General features: G+C 36.5%; 2 protein-coding genes across 3 annotated transcripts; one reads left to right on the top strand and one right to left on the bottom strand.

Moving 5' to 3' along the window:
- Positions 1-4,028: 4,028 nt before the first annotated feature.
- On the bottom strand, positions 4,029-18,927 carry LOC121751849 (tubulin-folding cofactor D-like). Of its 2 annotated transcripts, XM_042146652.1 has the most exons (19): positions 18,888-18,927; positions 18,552-18,787; positions 12,962-13,509; positions 12,668-12,770; positions 12,302-12,478; positions 11,448-11,639; positions 11,125-11,241; positions 10,574-10,678; positions 9,828-9,998; positions 9,527-9,742; positions 8,869-9,067; positions 7,434-7,639; positions 7,119-7,343; positions 6,472-6,999; positions 6,132-6,395; positions 5,255-5,299; positions 4,690-4,875; positions 4,308-4,610; positions 4,029-4,225 (listed from the first exon to the last, which is right to left on the bottom strand). In XM_042146652.1, the coding sequence occupies exons 2-18, from the start codon at positions 18,741-18,743 to the stop codon at positions 4,320-4,322; spliced, it is 3,765 nt and encodes a 1,254-aa protein (XP_042002586.1). In that variant the 5' UTR covers positions 18,744-18,787; positions 18,888-18,927; the 3' UTR covers positions 4,029-4,225; positions 4,308-4,319. The 2 variants fall into 2 exon arrangements, with proteins under 2 accessions (XP_042002586.1, XP_042002581.1); XM_042146647.1 differs by having other exon boundaries at positions 18,552-18,905.
- Positions 15,007-16,044, top strand: LOC121751892 (serine/threonine-protein phosphatase 7 long form homolog). Its single transcript, XM_042146704.1, has 2 exons — positions 15,007-15,868; positions 15,936-16,044. Exons 1-2 carry the CDS (start codon positions 15,012-15,014, stop codon positions 16,042-16,044), a joined length of 966 nt encoding a protein of 321 aa, XP_042002638.1. The 5' UTR covers positions 15,007-15,011.
- Positions 18,928-18,964: the final 37 nt, after the last annotated feature.

Below are 18,964 nucleotides of genomic sequence, written 5' to 3'. Positions count from 1 at the left end.
TGGCTGGATTGGAAAGGTGTCTCCGGACAGGGATGGTTAAGCGCGTCGAGGTTGAGTCTGTAATCTCCAAATGCCGAGCGACTCAGATTCCGCTGAAAAGGTTGGGGCGTGAGAGAAGACCTCCACGGCTGAGATGGAGGAGGAGTTGGACTCGATCCCCACGGAGGGGGAGATTGACTCCAACTCCACGGTTGGGACGGAGAGCCGCCATATCCCGACAGCTGAGAAGGATAGCCGCCATATCCCGACGGCTGGGAAGGATTGCCGCCATATCTCGATTCGTCCGAGCTGGGTGAGTCGTCGTGTCCACCATGCATTTTTAGAGAGTGAAAGAGTAGATAGTGAATGAATGGAGAGTGTGTGAAAAAGGTGTAAAATGAGGGGGGGTGGAGGAGTAGTATTTATAGGTATAATTTTCGGGAAAAAAAAATTTGGAAGGGGGTGGCCGGCGCGCCGATCGCGTGTGCACTGTAGGCCGGCGCGCCTATAGGTGCGGCGAAAGGGCACCAGCGCGTCCTCGCACAAAAAACGTCGGAGGACCTTCCGCCCCGGAAATTTCGTCCGCCTCGGGGCGGACGTCCTCCACACTATAGCAAGGCGCGACGGCAGCGGGAAGGGGGCGGCCGGCGTGCCGCCCCTATAGTGGACACTCTTAGGGTTTGGTTAAATATTATTAATTTATGTAGTAAAATATTTTGGCTTTGTTTCAGGCTTTGTTTTATGTATTTTCTATAATAAATGAAAACAGCAATATAACAGTTTTATACTAATTGATACTCTTTTTAACTAAATGTGGATTTAATTTGGATGTTGGGACGATTAATTTATTTTATATCTGTCAAAATTTAAATAAATTAAACAATATCTATGGCCAAAAATAATTATTAATAAAATATACTATAGAACAATAATTTGTTTTGTAAGGGATAATACTCCCTTCGTCCCTCAAAGTTTATGAACTTTGACAGAGCGTGGGTTTTAAAAAATCTAATGAAAAGTGAATTGAAAAATTTAGTGAAACGTGATCCTACTTTTATATATTAGTTTTATAATATAATGTGAGTATGAATGAGCAGGGAAGGAGGGGGTGATAAACTTAGTCAATTTCTCAATTAATATCACACACTAATATTATTTTTGTGAAAATAAATGTAATATTAAAATAAAGTACATAATTTAATTACGAAAAGTTTCGAATTGTAACAAAAAAGTTAATTATTATAAAATAATAATTTTTTAGAATAAGATTTAAAGATTGTTGATATTTAAGAATTTATTACTACTACCTTTTTGTAAAACTTTAAGTAAAAAAAAAACTTAATTGATTATAAATAAATAAAGAATAATATATTAAAATTGAAAATAACTAAAAGTCCAAACCTAAAATTTCAAAGTTATCTGCTTATAATTATAGTGAGATTTGAATATTCACTTGATGTATTTATGGAGTTAGTTCCCAATTAATTGTAGAAATTAATTATAGTAAATTCTACTATATTACTAATTATGTTCTGTTAGAGAAGTTAAAACTTTAATTATATACAAGTACCAAACCTAAAATTTCAAAAGTAATACGTTTTTAATCATTGTAAATTTTGATATTTATTTTGGTGTAGTATATATGTAGTTAATTTGTAATTATTCGAGAACTAATTTATAGTAAGGTCTATGACACTAATTATATTTAATTATAAAATAATTATAGTACACATGTTAATCTTTACTGAAAAAATTAGTTTGTTAAAAAATTATTATAATAAATACTTATAATTTATACTTTTAGGTATATTTGATTGTGCTTTCATCAATCTTTTTAATATAATCATAAATTTTATTATTTTATTAATATTATTATTTTTACTTTTATATTTTAATTATAATAAAACTCAAAATAAATTCATGTCAACAAACCAAACTAATGAGCAATTTTTATTCCTTTTGGGTTATGCCAAAGTAGTTAAGTCATTATAATAAATATACTTACTATAATTTTGACTTTAAAGGTTTTTATTTTATTGATTGGTACATTAAATTTATTGTGGTGTAATTATATTATTGTAATGAATATTTGTACATCTAGATATTTGTTCATCTAGATATTGACGAGATATAGTATATTGTTTATATATTTTTAGAATAAATGATGGACTTTGAATATTTTAATTAATTAAAGAAAAGGGGTAAAAGAAAAAAGGCTGATAATTTTTAATCCGACACGAATATACGCGAAGTTAACCGATACAGACACGTACGTATAGGGTTTGGGACCTTTACAGGGTCGACCCAATAAGAACTCAAAGATTTCGGGTCGAGTTAGGGTCTGATTTCTTATGTCTCGTGCATAGCATTGGTATTACATGGTTCATTTATTTTTATTTTACTCCACTTAGTTTTTTTTGTCCATCACTTTTTATATATACTCCACTTAGTTCGTAAATTAAAAAATATAGAAATTGTATGCCGAATATGAAATGTTTCATTTAGATTGGGTTGGGAGGAGTATATTTTTCTTTTTATTATTGTTTATGATGTTATTAATTGCTTATAATGTTATGAATACCTAATGTAATTAACACATATTCTTTATCATAAATCTCATTATATTTTTATTATCCTTTTTCTTTAATTTATTTACTTTATAGTTTTTCTTCATTATTTGAAAATCATATGCACGAGTGTCGACACTAGTTTTACAAACGAGATACTCTTACTACTGTTTATGAAAAGCACTATGTTTCCATTTTGAACTATCTACCAAATTAGACTATACTTTTTTTAAGTCTTCTCTCTCTGATAATTTAGTCTTATTTTCACTATTAATATTTTAATTAATCTATACCACTAGTAATTTAGTAGTAGTACCATTTTTTATTTTCTATCTCTTTCTTAATTTACTAATTTATAATATTAAAATTTCATAACTTGTACATCATCAGCAAATAAATTTCTCAATTCCAATTTATATTTTATGGAGTACTTGTATAAGCAATATTTATTTTATAAAATAACTAACATTGTTTGTTTTCAATACATCTTCTCTTTTTTAGTTATTAGACCAACGGTATCCACTAGCGAGCCTATTGACTATTTTCTGTGTTGATTTATGGTAACATCGAAGGATGAGAGAATTGGTCCTATAATTTAAAACTGTTTCATACCCAAAGACAACAATCGATTCTCTAACCATTTTGGTTAAGGATGGACGAGTCTCATGCCAATCGATAATCTTTCAATCTCTCTCTTCAACTTATGAATTACTACAGTATTCCGATACATGGAAACTAAAGCTTATACTCAACAATAAATTTAGCCAAGAACCTTCAAAGATTTGTTCAATGTTTGACTCTGTACTAAAAAATTGTTGGAAGGCAAGTGGAATGACCGCCAAGTGATGGCCTTTCGAAGCTCTTTAGATTTCGAGTTCAATTCATAGTCTGTCTTAATTATTAAAGCCCCACTAAATTGAATGTATAGAAAATTCAACTATAGTTCAAATTTCAAAATAATGTGCCACACGCCTGTCTCCAACTCCAAATATGTAGAAAATTAGAGAAATTTCAACGAATTAATCATTATATGTATATTAACAAAGATATGATGTTCAATGGATGACTGAAGACCAATTAAGTGCACCACTCTTGTTGAAAAAATGAAATAAGCGCACCACTTCCACTTGTGATTAGCAATACTCTAATTGAAGTCGGTTATGAATTTAGAATTTCAATCTGCATTAATAAAAATATACTCCTATACTACTATTTTCAGCAACTATTTTATTGTCAGCGACTATATAATTTTATAAAAAAAATTAAGTAACTCGTCAAAATATAAAAAACTTTCTTAATTTATGAGAGTCCATACATAAACAATCATATCTGATAACTTAATTTGTACTGAGATTATATTTTTCCCTAGAAAACCTGAGGAATCTTCATTCGTGATGGCCAAATAAACACGTATGCGTTTCTAGAAACTAAAATATTCATAAACAAGCATGTTTGTAGTAATACATTGGTAAAAAACAATACTTGGAATAATGATTTTCAGAATCAATAAAAAGGCAAACAAAATTTGTAAATACATAGTAGCTCATATGTTGACAAGGATTCGTTGATACAGCACAAGACGATGAAACAAGGGGTTACCTGAATTAACCTTGAACAAACTTGCATTTTTTGCAGTTAGCTTGCTTCAGACAACCAGTTGATCAAATATGTGAAACAACCTTCACAGTGTAATTGCATTAGGAAAAGCATCAACTTTTTTGTTATAAGAGATGAAAGAGCGGGGCGTGGACACAGACATACCTATTTCTGGTCCTAAAATCCAGCTGATCCCACCAATAAAGAGTAGGACGCAATCTCATCAGCAGAAGCCTGATTTTGATCGACAGCCTTTCCAGATTCTTTCTTAGTTGCATTTACTGTTGCTGCAGTTTCAACATTGGCTATCTTGTACAGCAGCAGCCTTCTCTTCTTTGCTTCTTCTACATCACCTTCCCAGCAAGTTTCAGTAATGGTTTCAGTTGCTTCGTTTAGTTTGTCTGCTGAAATTAGATTCTCATTTTCCAGAAGCACGAGGTATACTTGTTCAGCAGCATATTTTCGGATCTGGAAGGAGAAGCAAAATGCCATTAGCCATTGAGATAAAATCGTTTATTAGTACTGTTGACATTTTAGCAATACATACCTTTGGATAACGGTGGGCCAGGAAAGTCAGTAGATGAGAGAATGCCCTAATGCTGATAGGATCTGAAATTGAAGCAATATATCCTAGTATTGCAATTCCTGCATTTAACTTAGAGAAGTCCTTTGTTCCTCTCAACTCAACAGTGAGAGAATCCAGGACGCCCACACAAAATACTGGAGTCTCATCCTGAGAAATCATAAGTAGCATTAGTAAGAAAAGACAACTTGTGTGCGACTTGCAGAATGGGGCACAACAGATTAACTTGTTGACAGGACAGAAGGTGGAATCTCAGCTTAAAATCTTAATTCAAAAATATGGGGTTAATAGCACCAACAGGAGTAAGAACCATACGCTGTCTAGTTAGATAATGTCAGAAAATACTTGCTTTAACGAGCATAATTCAGTGCTGATGCATAAATGACGAGAAAACAAAACACAAACCATCACCAAATATCGATGAAAGTATTAGATAGACAATGCAGCATCATATAGACGTGTTAACTGACTACAAGCCAATATATGAAGCAACACTGAATAGAAATGCTAAAGAGCAAAACATACTGACCTCCATGTTCAACAACAGCTTCCGACTGAAGAGAATCTCAATAGTCTGAGATAAAAGGAAGGAAATGGTAAGGCTTTCAAGGAATATAACACAGAGATATACACAGTCTAAATCAAGATGAAAAATGGTAGTATCCGGTTTCAGCATGAATGACATTAATAAGATACTTATTTAGTAGGATTTTCTTTGTCTTGATTTGTTTCGTCTCTCTTGTTCTCTCTTTGGCTTCCTCTACTGCCTTCCTAGCAATCTGCTTATGCATTACAAGTTGTCATGTTGTCTGCAGTTATTGATCCTTATTCCTTCATTGCATTGAGTACAGAGAGCTTAAGTGGTGTTGATTTTATTAGTCTGGATCATCCAATCTCATTGTATAATTTTATATTATAACTTTTTCTAACAAGTGGCACACCAAATCTGGCGAGCCACAAGAATGACAGATTAGGCCAAAGATATGAATACGACAATTATTTCAGTACTTTAACAATCATCATGTTTGATTGAATTCAAATATCTAGAAAAAGATGGAAAGGTCTGTTATAGCTAGTTCAGGTTTGTCTTAACGAATTATGACAACAGTGCAATGAATGTAAAGGATCATAATCCACATTGACCATGGTTCAGGTTTGTTATGGAATTAGAATTGAACTGTTTTGCGATCCAGCATAAACAAAATCTACCAGAAACAATAATTATTTCAAATTCTATTCGAATCTTGTCCCCATAAACATTTTGTGGAATCTTGAAACAGAGGATCTTGGGGTAAGTATGTATTTAAACCTCAAAACAGAATAATTCGCAAAGGCTGTGTGTACATAAAATGCACCCAAGTTAGACATATCATTCATGCTGACAATAAAGCCAAATGATAACTTACCTTCAAAGTAGGTACAATGACTCTATCACACCTTCGATATTTCTGAAGGATCCATAGAATGTCCAATGACAAACTGGGTTCTTTATATTTATTGTGGCCTTCAGTTATTTTATCCTGAAGATAATCTAGCAACGCACTGAGCGATGCCTTTCTCAAAGACTCTTGTAGACCACCAATGGAGATAACCAACCCAGACACTACATATTTGCTATAACAACTAACTTTAAGGAGTTGAACAAAACGAGGATATGAAAATGTTTGAACCTGCATTTAAATCAAATTATATTCTCAAATATATTAAACATTCAACATTATCAGAAAAATTTGCTAGTTAACTTACCCCCCACAGGAGCTCAGCCTCATTTGGAACTATATGCTCAAGAATTTCCCTGTGTGGTATATGTGGCACAAAAATGGTTTTATTATGGAGGAGTCTTTGGAGAATCCTTGCTGCTAACTCCCGCAGTTTATCCATCTTCTCCACAGCTTGTTTTACAATGCCTCCAACTAAATTTTTGGCCAAACTAGCCTCAAAATATGAGCTGAAGTGATCATCACCCGAGTTATCACCTTTTTCAAGTTGTAAAGAAGATGATTTCTCTTTATTTAGAGAATCTCTATTGCACAGAATGTATGTACATCTCTCAAGGCCATCCATTGCTGCCTCACGAACCCAAGAACCTATATCGCCCCTGTTGTCAGTGGAATAATCTTCAAGAGCTATAAAAAGACTGCCCATCACTTCATTCTTAATAAGGGGAAACAAGGCGATCCCATCTTCTCCAGCCTCAGATAAAGTTTCGCAAACAGATACAAGTCCTCTGACAGCATTGACCCGTGCTTCAGCATCCCTATCATCCGGATTATCCTGCATACACAAGAATTTCAGTCAAATAAGTGCCCTCATCTTTCTTAATTCAACAGTAGCTGAGGATGTAGTTTCAGATGATCTAGCCCTTCCATTAACAAAAGAAACCATATTTATACCTCAATTTTACATGAACGGCAGAGCTTTGTTATTACAGATTTCCACCCTCTAGACAGAAGCTCGAGAGGTAGAACACCAAGTGCCAGAGCTGATCCTCGTCTTGCAGCCACATTAGGGTCACTTAACTGTTCAAGATATCTTGACATGATATCATTGACTCCCTTGTTCTCCATCATTACAAAGTAAGTGGGAATGTAGTGCTTGAGGGCTTCAACGGCAACATTCTAAAAGCAAGAATAAAAATTTATAATTCAAGAGGCAGGCATATGAAATTTGGCTGGAAGCCTGAAAGTATAATTGGGTGAAGGGAAAACCTGTATGTTAGAACTTGGATGCTTCAAATTCTCATTTAGGGTATCAAGCAAACTTCGTTTAATCTTTTCAGTTAGAGATATTTTAGCTATGGAGATGCACTCAATGAAACGAGAAACAGCAGAACGCATGATTTCTCCTCCTTTACCACGATAAAGTCGTGCTTTCTCAATTGCTGGAACAATACCAGCTACTGTTTTCTGCTTATCTGCAAGAATAAACCCAAAAAGTGAATTAGTCATAATGCAGGTAAACCGCATTGACTCCAATGAAGTCAGTTTAAATTACTCATGCAGAGCTCCCTCATTATAACTACACAACTTCCCTTGCACAGAATTCAAGAGCACAAACCGAATCTCAGTGTTTGCCCTCACTTCAAACCAGAAATGTGATTGGCCCAATTTTGCAACAAAATAAAAAAATCTGAGCTAGCATCACTAACTGTCATCGCCGGCCACGTTGGTTGGGGCACTGATACGTAGCTCGTTTGTTTTCAGCCTGAACCCTCTTTTAAATTTTGACTCAGCTAAACACTCAAAACAATCTAATTTTCTTCAATAAAATACTTAATTTCAGTTCCATCTGTTAGTAACGTTTTTAAAAAAAGGTAAATCATCATTACAGTGGGATTCACAACTTAAATACACATTTTTTCACCCAACCCACAATTCCAACGTAGATCCCAATATCCCATTATAAAATACAAAAAAGTGCAATTAGTCATCCAAACATATCTCTAATTTCCACAAAAACCAATGCATTCTTATGGAAACCTCGTAGAGTGCATTGGAAATAGTGAAATCTGTAAATAAAAAAAACATTCTAAAGGGTTTCCAAAGGGTTTGGCGCAGTTGACTTGATAAACTATATGTATTCCTACGCAATCACTTCAAGCTCAAGCACATAATATTCAAAGAACATGGAGAAAAAAAGATACTCCCTCCGTCCCCAAATAGTAGAGGCGTTTCTTTTGGGCATGAGACAATAAGAGAATAAAGTAAGAGAGATGAAATGTGTTGTTTTCTGCCAAAAAAGGAAATGACTCAACCATAGTGGGACGGCCACAAAAGGAATACGACTCAACTACAGTGGGACGGCCGGAGTATTTCATTTCAAGATTTAATGAAGAACACACTGATAGATTTTAAACCACAAGGGTAGTCATAAAATTAGTGTTGAACAATTGCACATTTATATGAAGGTGAAACAAAGTCATTTTTTTATCTTGCATCGTTGACAATCATGAATAAAACGCCAACTTATGGTTATCTTATCCAATTATATATATTAAAGACAGAGTATCTGCAGAAGCTTAAAGAAATAAATAAATTAATTAACATACAGAATATACTGTCTGCAAGTGGGTACAAAAAGGCTGGACCAGGAGAAAAACATTTCCAAAATATTGAAAAAGGCAAGCAGGGCACTAATACATACCTGTGGGAAGGGCATAACTGTGCTTATGAAGAGCCAACACTACCTCCCCAGTGGCCAAGGTTGCACCGTGCCGCATGCACAAGTCAGATGATAAAGTGCAAGGAACTAATTTATCCAAAATTACATTTGCAAAATATTCAGGCTCAAACTTTACAAGCAACGAAAGGGCAGTGGAAGCAAGTTCTCTCAAACCCTTTTCCTGCACATCCAACATAATTTGAATGAGCATACGACAAATATCATAGAATAATAGGCGAAACAGAAGCAATGAAAAGAGAATCACATCAACATTATCTTTTAAAACAAAGAAATCATTGTGAAAGCAATTGCTAACAAAAAATTTAGATTACATTTTATTGCAACATTAAATCCGTCATAACATTTTCTCAAAAAATTAATGAAGGAGGTTCCTGAAGATAATACCGGAACCAGATTGCACATACTCGATGACAGATTTTATCATGCAATGGTTCATCTACCAAAGGTTGAAGGTAGCAATCATATTGCGCAATGCAAAAAAGCAACACTAAAATACTGAGTTTGAGACGCAGCAAAATAGGCAGTTGTATTTTTTTTGGTGCTAAAGAGTAACATATCAATGAGAAGACACAACAAATAAGCAAAACTGAAAATTATAAGGAAACCAGCTAGCACATACCCAATGACATATCTTATTGTGCAACAGTTCATCCACAAACGGACGAAGGTAGCCATCATATTGAGCAATGAAAACAGCAACAGATAGATACGAGTTTGCTCGAGATGACAGTGCAAAATAATCGGCAGTATTCACTATATCAATGCCATGGGAGAAATTCCCTTGTCGCCCCACATTTTCCTGGAAAGCAGCAGCTGCTGCTCTTCTGCAATTAACCTAACCATTAAGCTCATAGATTCGTCATCACAATGGTAATAGAAAATAAAATCAGCATTATACGCATTGTTGAAAGGTTATGCACCTCACGGTCATAGCACGCCACTGTTAGAAGATGTGGAGCAACCTGTTCCAGCACATTCTTCATGTCTCGGTGGTTGTATGCACGGCCGAAAGCCCAACAAACATAAGCAGCAGCATCACGTACATGGGATCCGACACTATGAGGTCCTCTTCGAATATCATAATGTAAAGCCTATCAAGGAAAGATGATGTTTCATATCTGCTCAGTAGCAAATGAACAATTGTGATTTCTTTTGTCTCAGAGAAGCTCAAAGTTAAGAGTAGCATACAATGGGAAATATAACATAATTCTGGATACCATTTGAAGTTTAAAAAAAGATGATGAATTCATAATACTAAAAGAGGGTGGGCTATGAAGATCAAACTACTTCGAAGAGTGAATAATTTCAACCTTGTCTTATAAAAAACAAAAGACTTAACAGAATATTGCTTTTGGGTAGAAATATGAATCCGCTATAAAGGATCTGATCTAGTATTTCCAAGAGAAGCTACAACAGGATATGAGAGGTGGTATTCTGAACTTCACAACAGAAAAGAGTTGAGCTAAAATGCATGAAGCAAACTATGAATGGAATCAATGGAACAGAGAGTGATGATAATCAAACAGACATACTTATGGAAAATAAAAGGGTGCATGTCATTCTCCAAGATAAAGCTGAATGGCTTGATAAATACTCAAAATACAATTAAAGAGATTTGATATTGTAACTTTTGTCCTGTACCACAGAGAAAAGAAAAAAAGCATACCTTTATGATTACTGGAACAACTTTGGGAAAGCTGATTGGTAAGAGTAGTCCTCTGCGTGCAAGTTCTCCTAGGGCCAAGCACCCACCGTGCCATGAACCATCTCCCTGCAATAAATTATACACTACAAATTCAGAATCAGATATAAATCGTATTTCCATCACAGCCTTTATTGCCTGGTACTCACTACAACACTGCGAGGAGTACCATTCTAGCTAGATGTGGTAAACATCCTGGTGCTGCTTTCTCTATCTCATATGTGCAGGTGCGATGACAAAGTGAACTGTTTTAGCTATCCACAAGAGTTAGGGATCTCTTCATTCAGAGGCCATAGTGGTTATTTCATGTGAGTTTTTCCAGTGGTAGAACAGTCTTAATCAAGTTACCATGTCTTGTGTTGAAATATTAAGTGCAACAAATAGAAGAATTTAATACTATACATTAACACTTTGAAACTGTACCTGTTTTGGATGATTATATAAGCTTTACAGAGTTGTGTAGAAGAAAGTTCAACAATGGGGAACAAGAAGAATGCAAGATTATGTTGCCATACCTCACTAGGAGAAAAGAGTTCCAATACGGATGAGAGGATCTCGTCTGCAAGAGAGTAGGTTAAACGTGAAGCAACACGGCCAATACCTTTTGCAGCAGACCATCGCACAACAGTGTCCTGCATGAGTAAAAATGGGTTATAAATCAAATGTAGCTAAGAACCTTGCTGATCCAATAAAAAATAGTTATTTCCTTCAAACATTAAAATCAACAGAAACAGGGAAGACCACTACAAATGAGATTGCAACTCCAGCAGACAAGGCTCACAAGCTACTGAAAATGTAAATTGAGCATTAAATGAACTGAAAACAAGCCTCTGCATACCGTATCTCTCAATCCTGACAGCAAAAGTTCAATGATATCTTCTAAGACATCTGGAACATCCAAATCTTCTTCTTCAAGACAGTTCATTTCTTGTGATGTATCACAGGTGTTTGTGTCCACGGGATTATTTAGTTGCTCAAAATTTCTTGTCTCATTTAAGGATATGTTTTCTCCAAGAATCTTGTTTCTACCCTGTAATGTTGAACAGTGTACAGAGTAATCATAAACGACAGTACAAGTTTGAACCCGAAGCTACATCAACGAAAATTTTCCACAATCTTTCAAATTCTCTCTTTATATTAAATCATTTAATCAAATAATTGTTCTTTTAACTCTATCTATGATCCCCAGTTATATCGTATCACATATGTACTAAATATAAAGAAAATTGTGGATTCTCTGCTTAGCATCAAGACACACCTGTCAGTATTTATGTCAACCGGTTCTAAAAAGTTTGGAAAAAAAATCTCAAGAGAGCATCAATTAATCTTGCTCGGATTCCTTCCGTTTCCACCCAAATGTGCGTGCAATCTCTTGTTCTTTTTCTTTATAAAGTGAACTGTGAGCCCACAAAAGTTCATCAGCAAAATATATATTTTGCATCCTAGAATCTGTACTAGCTATTATGGATCCTGATATCAGCACAAAAAATATGGAAAGACGGCTACAACTTAAAAGCAACTTGCAGGTTTCTCTTCCAAGAAGCTTTCCTAGGGCAATTAAATTTACTTTACGAAGAATATCTGAATGGCTTGTTCTCAGCAAACTAACCGAACTGTTTGCCATTTGTCTATTAAGCAAATAGACTCATTCACCAAGTAAATACATAAGTGACAATCAAGAAAGAAACTGACCACATAATGCCAAGTTGCTGAGCGAGGTGGCAGGATTGTTAACCCAATCCGCTGGGTTAGCTTTATAATATACTTACGGAGTAAAGAACTTCGAGCAGCAGTATGAGCCTTGATCAAAGTAGATGCATCACTCCATAAAAGTGGCACTACATTCAGCAATACTGATGTGCTACCGATCTGTGTTTTCATAAAAAAGTTAATAATTGCTGAATCTAATGATCAACAGATTCACAAGAAAATAGTGCAAGATGAAAAACATAAGAGATCGGAAATGAAGTTGATATATGATTGATAGTGGTGGAAACAGTCAGCTCAATATTTTTAGCAAACATGTCTTAGAAAGATTATTTGACAATAAACGCATACCTTAAAGATGGCAGCCAAAGCTTCAACTACACCTAACAATCGAAAGTGGTCAATAACACTGTCCTCCACAGATGAAAGAGTTTCATGCGCCCAATCAATAAAGCTGAAGGAAAACAAACAAATAAGCAAGTGGAAAGAACAAGTGCAAAATGAAAGTTCTATCAGTAAAAGGACATGGTGAGGGAACAAAAACTATTGATAATGTTTCCTTAAGAATGTTGAACACAAACATATCCTTTAGCTTTTATGGCATTACATCTTTTTCCTTCTGAATATGACAATGAAAAGATGCACCTGGTGAATGCCTTTGACATATCTGGCCGTGTTAAGAGCCTTGACAGCAGCAATCCAGCTATGCTACGCATAGGACCTGCATTTGATAGATAGTTCTTACAGATCTCTAAAATCCGCCCTACCAATGGAGGAGGCTCATCTTTCCCAGTATAGTCACTACTAGCCATGCTAGTATCCACAGAGGATAGGTCAAAAGGAATCAACACAAGAATAGAAAGCCAAAGAAGTATGACACATTTTGTTTCCATTGCTCCAGTACTTTCTTGCCTTAGTGAGGTATCAGAATTTGTGGCATGACATTTCTCCAAAAGAGATACCGCAAGTTCAAGATCTGAGACCTGATGAGGAAAGAACCTAATAATAGACTTGTAGCCACAAACTGTAACCAAAGAATATATTATTATGCATATAGGCTGGATCACTTCAGTGATCTCGTTGGAGGCTGTCCCTAATTCTACCGCTCTTGATCGGACAATATCCATCAGAGGTGAAATTATAATCTCAAGATATGGCTCTAAGAGCTGGCCTTGCTCCTGATATTTATCCAACTGCACATAAGCATTATAGAAGTCAATGCAAAGTTCAAAATAGATGCCATGTATTATTAAAATAAACCTATTATGGGGAGAAAAAATTAGCAGACTGATAAAAAATATAGAGCCAGTTGCATTTGTGGCTTCCAAAATCAACAAATATAGAGGCATGTTTTGAAGAAGTATAAAAACATACAAAAGATTTAAAAGAAAAGAATGAATAATGAACCATCAGAACAATAAACAATGTGTTAACTTTGAGCCACCATTACAGAAATCATCAACGAAAACAAGATTCAACAGATCAAGAATGGCATTGCTTTCTACATATGCATATGTAAAATGAAAACAGCGATCATAAATTCAAAATGAATCAGCACTGACCCACCATTAACACAATCTTCAGGAAACAGAGATTCAGCAAAAAGATGAAAATAATTGTTTCCTAGAAATGCCATAATACAGCAGCAAAAGCAGCAGCCAAGAATCATAATTCTATAGTAGTAGAAACGGCACTACATTTAACTCCAGATTTTTATTTCAGGGCTCCCTGTCCAGTAACTAAAGCTAGAACTTTGTGATTCACAGACATCATCCCACCACAATGTTCATCGACGGGTTTTTTCTATTTTTGTTCTAAAATAGAACTTAGCTTCCTCGTTTGTTCTAGCGTTTTTTTGTTCCGGATTTGGGAGAGACGCATGACCCTCATGCGTCTCTTTTTAATGAGACGCATGACAATTATGCGTCTTTCATAGAGACGCATGAGGGTCATGCGTCTCTATTTTTTTTTCGTTTTTTTTAACGACGCATGAGGGTCATGCGTCTTAGGTATAGACGCATCTCCCTCATGCGTCTGTTGTTTTTTTAAAATATAATAGACGACGCATGAGCATCATGCGTCTTAGAGAGAGACGCATGAGGCTCATGCGTCTCTATTTCGAATTAAATCAGTTCCGCGAGAGGCAAAAGGCAGAATACACGCGAGAGAGAATTCTGATAGGCGACTTCCGGCGATTCCTTGGCGATTTCTTGGCGAATCCGACGATTTCCTCTCGTTTTCCGGTAAGTTTCATTCAATCCTTCAACATTCCTTCCTTATTTGTTGTTAATTTGCATAGTTTGTTTAGATTTCCCCTAATTTTTGTAAATTAGGGTTTATAACAAATTAGTCAATTTTGTCCGATTTTTTGGTGTTTAGTTAATTGTAATGGATTTTAGTGGCTAAATTCATTCTATTGTATAGTTATTCATATATTAGAGATGCTTGGTGTTGTGATTTTGGTTGTTATTGAAGAATAAAGTATAGGTTGAATTGCATATTTTAATTTAACCTTCTAATTTAGTAGCTATATGTAAATTAGGCCTTATAAAGCATGAATGGTGTTGAATTGGAGTGAATCAATCATTTGGTTTATGATGTGTTGTTATTTTGAAGATGAATTTGAATGGATATGTAATTTGTGCTGTAAATGTTAGTTTGTAATTGTTGTTTCGTGAATATGTACTTAGATTAGATGGAGACTTCAAGTTCTAGTGGGCAATTATTATATGGACCCGAAGACCCGTCCTTGCTAAATTTGCAGAAACATCACATTTCACATAAACTCATGAAAGAGGGCACAACCCAAGTATTTAAAGTCCGAAGGACAGAAAGCAAGACTTGGGACGTCGAAATTCACGAGAATGTTAGATATTGGCTTGACGTCTTTGGTTTCAAAGGCGTGATCGATTGTGGGAAGCCCATGAAGGTGGACAACGAGCTGATCACGGCGTTGATTGAGCGTTGGAGACCGGAGACGCACACTTTCCATCTACCGATCGGTGAGGCGACGATCACCTTGGAAGATGTGCAAGCCATTTGGGGCTTGAGGGCGGATGGTCGCGTTTTCACAGGGCGTGACTATCATGACAACTTTCCAGACTGGACCAGCAAGTGCCGCGATCTGTTGGGATGGATACCAGATACTTCCACAGAGACAAAGCAAGGCGGTTTGCTGATGACCGCACTGATCAACCAGACAAGGATGCCTCTGGGTGATGACCTACCTATGTACGTATACATCCAAAGGGCACGTATCCATGCCCTAATTTTATTAGGAGGTCTCATTCTACCGGACACCACGGGGTGTAAGGTGCCATTTATGTGGTTGAATGGGCTTGGGGATCCAGAAGAGGTGAAGAATATTAGTTGGGGAAGTGCGGCATTGGCCTACCTTTATCATTATCTGTGCGAGGCTTCCATGGATAAGAGAAAAGAGTTGGGCGGGCCTATGATGCTTCTGCAGCTATGGGCGTGGGAAAGAATGCCCACATTGAGGCCTGCGTTCATTGGACCAGTTGTGCACGAGCCATATACACCATGTGGCGCCAGGTATATATCTAAATATTTATTTATTAATTTATATTGGATTATTTGCTTACATCAAATATATGTACAGGTGGAAAGGAACAACGCAGATAGGAAATGCTCCTAAACACTCGGTTGAGCATTATCGTGACCAAATATCTCTGATTAGACCTGGTCAGGTGAGTATTATTTCGGTTTAGACTTCATTTAAGAACTTATTACGGAATTATTCAGTGGCATTTGCATTGCTGTTTTGTAGTTTATCTGGACGCCATACGCACATTGCATACTGCCTGACTACTGCAATGATGAGACTGGATGCTCTCTGTGCGAGACCTACTTGGTATGTTGGGCCTATGTCGAGGCCCATGAGCCTGGACGAGTGCGACGACAGTTCAATCGGTATCAGGATATACCGCAGAATGTAGACAGGATGCTAAGGAACGCCGATCATTTAGGCAAAAATGATCGGCGTGGTAAGAAGGGCAACAACTGGGCAAACACGCATCAGTTCTACATTGGGGAGTGGGACATGAGGTACGAAAGGTTCCAAGCTGCCGAATACGCCGCACCAATGTCTTTGGATATTCCCATGAGCCCGGGTTATATGGCGTGGTATAACAGAATTACCGTGACGTACGTGACTCGGCCTGGGGCACGGGCCAATGCTGGGATGAATGAGTCGGCTGCTTCGATGCGACTATTTGTAAGTTTGTTATATTAAACTGATGTCGAATACACAAAGCAATCATTGGTGATGAAAAGTTAGCATGTCCTCTATCATTACGATGGCCTTCACAACTATGTCGTCCACACCACTTCCTAATCTCCCACATATCATCATGGGCCATGTGTGTAACAGAAACTTTCCACCGACATTCATTCGCTTTTTCAGCGTCGGTCTCGCTGATAATAGCTGTCCCATCTTCTGTCCTCCCTGCTGGATATTTGCACACGGCATGCCACCTTCTTACTTTGCTCTCAACCACCCTAAATTGCCGGTGTTGCCTCAGACTCCACATAGTAATAGCAGTCTTCACATGCAGCTTGCTATCAAATTTTGTTCCCGCATTAATCCGATATGGGTGTTCTTCATCCCAGTACATGGTACTGCGTTCATTACCAACTTCAGGTACCTCAGAAGGACCACTAGGCAGTCTGCGAAAATATTTCAACCCGGTGTGAACGTATTCTGGAAGTGGTTGTTCACCTTGCACGACGGGTTTATACACTACTTCCTCATCACTAGAGTCAGCACCAGAATCATCACTTAAAATCTCATCAGACGAGGATGACGACAATTCTGGATCATCAAGGTCTCTTCGTACAACATGAACATCATCATGCTCTTCTACATTCTCTTGAGTATTCAATCCAACATCAGCAGCATCTGCAACATCTATTTGATCATTCATACCGCAATCCATGCTCAAAGGTTCAAACCTCGTAGATGATCCAACACCATGATCAACAATTGGTGGGATGAAGGCATTTCCAACATACAAATACTCAACAAATAATTCAATATGCCGAGTAGAATTTAGAGCCGCATTGAACATATAAAACACACTTTGATCACTGTCAACCGCAGTACATACATAACTCGTACCGGTACCCAAGAAACAATGCCTCCAAGATATTTCGATGAAGTGTTGGTTTGAATCTATTCTTATCTTAACACATATCATTGCAACTAATTCAGATAATGAGACACATGAATCCAATACGATGGAAGCTCTCGCACGAGGAGGATCATAACAAATACCCACTTGAGGAAGTTGATATATTCTACCACCCCAATATAAACTCACGTATACTTGCATGATTTCTGCAAAAATATATATACAAACCAACAACAATTAAAGACAATTTTTTTCATTAAACCCTAATATAGTAAGTATACAATAGATTTATCAAAACCCTAATAATATGCAAATAAACAACAAATACGAGAACAATGTTGAAAAATTGAAGGAAACTTACCGAAATATGAAGGGAATCGCCAAGAAATCGCCAAGGAAATCGCACGGGTTGTCTTCCTCTCTTTCTCTCGCGTATTCTGCCTATTCTGCCGTGGGAACTGATTTAAGCAAGTTAGAGACGCATGAGCCTCATGCGTCTCTCCCTAAGACGCATGATGCTCATGCGTCGTCTATTATATTTTAAAAAAACAACAGACGCATGAGGGAGATGCGTCTATACCTAAGACGCATGACCCTCATGCGCCGTTAAAAAAACGAAAAAAAAATAGAGACGCATGACCCTCATGCGTCTCTATAAAAGACGCATAATTGTCATGCGTCTCATTAAAAAGAGACGCATGAGGGTCATGCGTCTCTCCCAAATCCGGAACAAAAAAAAACGCTAGAACAAACGAGGAATCTAAGTTCTATTTTAGAACAAAAATAGAAAAAACCCGTTCATCGACGCTTCTCAAACTAAACACTACAAGGTACCAATCAGCAACATCGATGCAAGCATAATGACTCAATAAAGCAATCACGCACAAGCCTTCAGCCGATTACAATCTCCAAAACTGAACATGTACTAACGCCTTATCCATCGCCACTAGTTAAGCATAATTGACAATCCAACATCTATCAATCGAATAAAACATAATTGCAGCTAAAGTAAAACCAAAAATAAACTCCCCAAGTTCCAGCAATGTAAAACATAAACTTCAGAGTCTGAAATTAGGGCAGCATACAATGGATCGAATTTTGTGGACGGCAGAGAGATCGGAGACACGGCGAGCGGAAACAATGTTGTCGAGTAGGGATTTGACGAGCTTCCATTCTTGAAGAAAGTATCGCTGCAAGACACTCTCCTTGGAATCGTACTCGTCTTCTACTTCACCCTGGGGGGATGGTGAAGCTGAAGCTTCTTCCTCCATTGACATAACTTCTCAAATTGTAAACTTTGCTTTCTGCTACTTCGTCACTACTGATTTTACTCTTGCATTTTCGCGTATTTAGGTTTTTATTTGAAACATATAAATAATAAATAAATAATTTTAATAAATAAATAAATAAATAAAACTTACCAATTAAAATAAGGACTTTGGACTCTTTGGAGACATAAAGATTTAGGAAAAAACAGTTAAAGGAGTATTATTAATGG

This window comes from Salvia splendens, chromosome 1 (assembly GCF_004379255.2).
Source record: "Salvia splendens isolate huo1 chromosome 1, SspV2, whole genome shotgun sequence".
Taxonomy (NCBI): Eukaryota; Viridiplantae; Streptophyta; class Magnoliopsida; order Lamiales; family Lamiaceae; genus Salvia; species Salvia splendens.
Note: the sequence above shows the minus strand (reverse complement) of the source record. Positions and strands in the feature narration are given on the sequence as shown.

What these genes read in the sequence shown, in the direction of transcription:
- LOC121751892 (XM_042146704.1), top strand. Translation starts at nt 15,012, where the DNA reads ATGGAGACTTCAAGTTCTAGTGGGCAATTATTATATGGACCCGAAGAC. An exon ending in TATACACCATGTGGCGCCAG is followed by an intron (nt 15,869 to 15,935) that starts GTATATATCTAA and finishes ATATATGTACAG; the next exon opens with GTGGAAAGGAACAACGCAGA.
- LOC121751849 (XM_042146652.1), bottom strand. Translation starts at nt 18,743, where the DNA reads ATGTCAATGGAGGAAGAAGCTTCAGCTTCACCATCCCCCCAGGGTGAA. An exon ending in TGTCAGGATTGAGAGATACG is followed by an intron (nt 11,242 to 11,447) that starts GTATGCAGAGGC and finishes TTACTCATGCAG; the next exon opens with GACACTGTTGTGCGATGGTC. An exon ending in TGGCCCACCGTTATCCAAAG is followed by an intron (nt 4,611 to 4,689) that starts GTATGTATTGCT and finishes TTCTCCTTCCAG; the next exon opens with ATCCGAAAATATGCTGCTGA.